Here is a 6,000-nt window from a genome sequence, read left to right as displayed (position 1 = left end):
CTGCATGTATAATTGAGGTTTACTGCTAACAAATCACTTGTTGAATTGTTTACTGAAAGTCCGGTGTCAAATGTTTCATTCATTTCAACAAAAAGAAAATTTTATAAATTTCCCAAAGCAAATCCGTCAGACGCCAGAGCAATCTCGGACCAGGTTGAATTTAAAAAAAAAGCAGGTGTACATGTAATCTGTGTTTTAACTTGATACATACTAGAGACAATCACGGGCGTATAATTATCCACCTCTTAGTGCTTAAAACAATTTCTATAAATATGTTAAGTTACATTTTACGATCGAGAAACTATTAATATTTGTGTTACACTCGATTAAAATTTACAATCTTTAACTTAAAATTTGAGTTATCAGGCGCCATCAGGCACACTACACGGACATCAAATTATTTTTTGCAAACACTCTACTTCAGAGTCATGTAATCTGCATAATCCGATATTTTCCGATTTCCTAGTTCTAGTGATAAAAACATATTAGACAAAACTAAAAATAATCTTATCTTCTTTCCAAATGCAGTTATTTTTCTTTTGTCATTCTGTTAAATATGGACCGATTTTTACGATTGTTTCAGCTGTAGTCTTTTATTATTGAATAGAAACAGGTGTCGTTATTCATGTAGCGATTCGCAATTAGCCACGGGAGTTTCCGTGTTTATTTGCATTGGTAGGTAGATTAGCCCCTCGATAACAGATCACGTGATAAGATCAGTTTCTGTAAACTACACACGCGAGGGCGGCATCGCAGATACCCCACAAAGGAGTTATCACATACTTGACATACTGAGTCGGAACCTTTTATTTTCCTAAAGAAATCAGTGGGGTGCGAATGTGCTAATTTTTCGTTGGAGTTCCTGTCAATATAATACTTCCATGATATAATTGAATACATTTAGTAACAGTAGCTAACCTGTCGTGTTGTTAGGGAGGCCGGTGCCTTAGTAAAGATTTAGAATAAGTTCTAATCTTTCCAAAAACCTAGCAGTATTTGCAAAAATTTATCAGTAAAATTATATCCCACTAGTGTTCAACAAATTCTTTGATTTTATACATAAAAGTAAGTTTTATTTATGTTTTTTCATCTTTATTTTGAGAAATGTCTGTTTTTGTATCACATTTCTGCTGCTGCCTGTCTTTTTGTGCTTGTAGAAATCTTTTAAATGAATGGTACTCTGCTTTTTCTTCTTCATCTAAAAAAAATAAATAAAAGTTGTCAATATGTTGGATTCATATCAGTTCCAAAACCAGAAAACTCTTTCATTGTACATTGCATTTAACATCACTTAATTTTTTTATAGGCAAACTGGATTCCTGCATCTTTGAACTGAAAAGTAAATTGTGCTCACTGGACACACTAGTAGCACGATTTCAGTCTGAAACGGTCATTTTGGTCTGATCACATCTTGATTGACTGGATTTACCGCTAGAAAAAATCGTCAAGATATTTCAGATAGTTAAGTCGCCGTTCAGATCGATAGCCTCATCAGGTAAATCAGTTCGTTAAGGCGTGTCAAGACGGAAAAGACTGAATCGTCTAGCGGGTTGTTTAGACCCGTTAAGACCGTGTCAGACCAAAACAGACCATGGATACAAAAGAACGTTCAAAATTTTCAGACCCTGTTTTGATCCGTTCAGTATACCGGTTTGATACCACGAGTTGCGCCCCTTCTACTCGATAATGCATTTTAGATTAATATATGTATATATGTATTTTATTATTAGAATTTGAAGTATATTTTGATTAATTAAAAAAAAAAAAATTAAATCTTGTGTTAATTCTTTATTTCTTTTCTTGTTTTGTTAAAAACTAATAAATTATTCTTCTATATATATATGTTGTTTATTTTTTAATAAATGTTAGTTTATATAAATATATATTGATAGTTAAATGCAAGGACGTACGTTAATTGTATACACACCAGAATGTATGCCATAAATTTAACCTTGAAATGTTGTGAACACCGGTAAAAATGTTTTTTTGTATTTGAAGATTAGTAACGGAAAATCCTAAACGTAACCTAAAAAAATTAAGGAGATGTGGTATGATTGCCAATGAGACAATCCACAGAAATGCAGCGGAGGCAAATTAACACAGTCATGCATATTTTTGTTTTATGCATGACAGTTTCTTTAATTCGTTTTCTGTTGATATATGTCCTAGTTTACCGTTGAAGCTGTTGCTTTTTTGGTATGTTTATTTTTTTTTGTGCGAGTTACTCTATTAAAGTTGGAAAAAAATATTCCCGACATTCGGAAATTCGAAAAAAGACTTCCCGGATCCCGAAACCTGATCATATACTGCAGTCAGTCTCTGTCGGGACGGTGTTAAAATATCACCGTATACAAATTTTCATTCAAACAATATATCCTTATAATATTTATTTTCTTATCCATATAATATGTATATAGTACTTTGTATATACTTTGTATATATATATATATATATATATACAACTCGTCTATATATATATGGCGTTGATTTGAAATAAAATCTGTTTTAGTTAAAACGGTCGAGTTCAATGGCACGTGCTAGTAATCAACCGGGTCAACAGGTAACAAAATCAATGATCCATAACGTAAGAAAGTACATGCCTATTATATTTTACAATTACTCTCATCATCATTCTTGATAAAAAGGTCTAAACTTTAATAAAGAATGAATGAACACGTATTAGTGATGTCTGACCTTCAGTTTTTAATATAAATTAATGCTTATGTTTTTTTTTTATATTGAGCAAAGTAACGAATGTGAATCTATTAAACGTTAAAGATTCTTACAATATCATATACCAAAAGACCATGCAAAATATTTGAGCGCCGCATGTAAAACCATTAAAAAAACATGTACTGTTAGGAAGTTTGTTTAGTATTCAAAAGAAACGTTTCGCTTCTCTATATAGTTTAGAGAGTATTCCTTTAAATTGTGTCAGTTATATAAAGTAGTGTGTATTTGTATTCTATTTATTCATCTAAATGTATCATTATAATATACATTTTGTATTTCACAACTATATATACTATAAGTTGTAGTGTGATTGATTGTTGTTTAAAGTCCAGTGGCAAATACTTCATGCATGTTCAGGACCAGCTGTAAGTTTATGACATGTATGGAACTCACCGGTGTAGTTTTCACGTGTTATAATAGATAAAAGAATAATTAATTTTTAAGATATCGAAACATGAAGGAGGCAAGGCGCATGGATTACCCGCACTTATCAGTTCTTTTCTCTTTTTTGTCTTAAAAAAAAAAAAAAAAACGATTTTTTTTTTATATGTTTATATAATTTACGATAACTGTGGTGTATACGTGCTGTCAGACGAAAGATACATATGTGCCCTCTAAATATCTTTTTTTACTATGGATTGTTTGCTTTCGTATTGACGTTTAACACACAACTTTAATTACTGACTGGATGTATGTAGAAATTCAAACGTACTGGAGAATGAAGGATGCAAATCCAAGCTTTGAATTAAAATGGTCATTAAATTTGCCACACAAATAAAAGAACAAGTGTAAGTGTTGGAATGACATATACAATATATCAACATGTGCATTGACGGAGAATTTAATTTTGATTTTACTTTGGTAACTGGACAAAATTGAAGAGAGGCAGCCCAATCTTTTCTCCTTCTTGTTACGAGTACAAATAGATTTTATTTGCTTTATAGACATCGAATAGAATTCAGGGCATAACATTACGGAATATGATCTTCAAAATATACTATTTAATACCAATAACATGTAACAAATACATTGTTTTTATATATATATATATATATATAAAAGTAATTTTTGATCATCAGTGCAAGCAGTAGCGTTTGTTTGATTTTAAAACACGAATCGATCTATACTATTTAAAATTACAATACGCAAGCTGAAACCGTACCAAGTGATTATTATTTTTGCACACGACATCTAGGCTGTCGTCCCACCTCTAACCGTAGACGGTTCTCTTGGTGGGGATATTGTGCATTCAACCGTGGATATGATAAAATATATCTGTAATAAACAAAATTGTAATGTTTTGATTGTGTAATGTCTTAATTTTTAAGGTTACGCGGGTTCGGTATTAAGCGGGACAATTGGTATGAACACATTTCGATATACGTGTAAATTATATTAAAAGAAGCTTTCAAACGCAGTTATTTTCGAGGATATTTAAAGATACAAATAAAAAAATCCTTTTTATGTTTTTGAATCAGGCTTTTAATTTCCATTCCTAATTATATATCATTGTAGAAAAAATTTATTTTATACATTTAAAGTACATGTAATTCTTTATGCTAGCTAGTCCATGTATAAAATTGCATAAATCACAAAAACACATTCGGGAATAGCAAGAAAGTTTACCAAAAAAGTAGTGGGAACTTTACTGTTTTTTTTATCATATATATTTCTGATAGTTTTCCCGACCTATTCACCTATTTTCAAACTTGAAAAGGGACCTCTTTCAGCGGCACGAGCCTGGAACATGTACACATGACAGTTGTAAGTAACAGCTATATAAATATACAAGAGAAGATGTGGTATGATTGCGAATGAGACAACTGTCCACAAGAGACCAAAATTACACTGACATTAACAACTATATGTCACCGTACGGCCGTCAACAATGAGCAAAGCACATACCGCATAGTCAGCTATAAAATGCATTTCAAAGATACTATAATTAGAATAAAAGGTTAACGTACTTACAAAATATGTCATCTTAAAGAATGTGATTTCACAAATAAATTATTTTCAAATTCGCAGTCCAAGTCAACCTAAAATCGGTTACACACATTTTTAATGTTATAAATCCATTCCAAGAATATCATTTTAAACACACACTAGCTTGCCTTTTCATTAATTTGAATAATACAAATTCAGCTAAATTTTGTTTATTCCCATCAACAGAGAAATCTCACACTCATCCCAGACGTTAATAATACTCATGCACTTCAATTTTGTTAAACAATTTATTGATACGGATGACAACGCTTTAACATACGGTTACATTAAGGTTAAAAAAAATGTGAACTTGTTTTTAATTGAATTCAAAGATAGATTAAACGGTAGCTTTAGGAAGCAACCATTTGATTTTCTGGGGGTGGAAAAATGTTTGGAAAAAAAATCCCCCCCCCCCCCCAAGAAAATCAAATGGTTGCTGCCTTAATAGTGAAATGAACTATTTTTTTGAAGACTCGCCTAAATGTATGTTGCATAGATGTATTAGATCATGCTGTAAATTATATTTATAAAACCATTTATTTGTAAATACCGCATAAATCAGTCTGTTCACTGTTTGAATATAGAAACTTGTCGATTTTATAATATTGAGAGATATCCGAGATTTTGTAATATGGTGTGATAAACAAGTAATTGAAGATGAATATCATTTTATTTTAGTATGTGAAAAGTATAATGAACTTCGAAAGAAATTTATCAAACCATATTGTTGGAGAAAACCGTCGAATCTTAAACTTTTTAGACGATCAATGCATTTGAAAGGGGGCATATATATACAGTTGGAACTCGCCCCTTTTTTATGCTCGGTTGGGACCCCCTTTTAAAGTGGTTGGGTTCTCACCAGTATCTGTTCAATCCGATTTCAATTATTTCGTAAAATACGTTTTTTGACAGACATTACCTTTATCTGATTATCATAATATTCCCAGTTTAAGGAAAAGAAAAGACATTTTTTCTATATATTTTTTTACAAAGTTGCTAATGGTTTAATTATGTCGTAATTTGCTAGGTCAGTGTCGGATTCCGGGCGACATAGCGTACACTTTCCTTTTAATTTTTAGCGTTATTAATATCGTAATTTTTGTATCCTTGCTATCCTTAAATGTCCGTACAGTGTATAGTAAGATCTTTTTTCCACACATGGACATTTCATTAGTATAGAAAGTTCGCTATAGTGTTCCATCATGGTCTTAGTGCAGTTTCGAGAGCTTATAGTGCACCGAGGCGGCCTAGGTTATTTTTAGACGCACCGTAAAGTCCTAG

General features: G+C 31.6%; 1 protein-coding gene across 1 annotated transcript in view; it reads right to left on the bottom strand.

Annotated features, from left to right (window-relative positions):
• Window positions 1-1,029: 1,029 nt before the first annotated feature.
• Window positions 1,030-6,000, bottom strand: part of LOC143076527 (GPN-loop GTPase 1-like) — a 44,608-nt gene continuing 39,637 nt past the window's right edge. Inside the window, exon 12 of the mRNA XM_076252351.1 lies at window positions 1,030-1,198. Within this exon, the coding sequence (XP_076108466.1) occupies window positions 1,077-1,198 (122 nt within the window). The 3' untranslated portion in view covers window positions 1,030-1,076. The remainder of the gene's footprint in view (window positions 1,199-6,000) is intronic.

This window comes from Mytilus galloprovincialis, chromosome 5, assembly GCF_965363235.1.
Source record: "Mytilus galloprovincialis chromosome 5, xbMytGall1.hap1.1, whole genome shotgun sequence".
In the NCBI taxonomy this organism is placed as follows: domain Eukaryota; kingdom Metazoa; phylum Mollusca; class Bivalvia; order Mytilida; family Mytilidae; genus Mytilus; species Mytilus galloprovincialis.
Note: the sequence above shows the minus strand (reverse complement) of the source record. Positions and strands in the feature narration are given on the sequence as shown.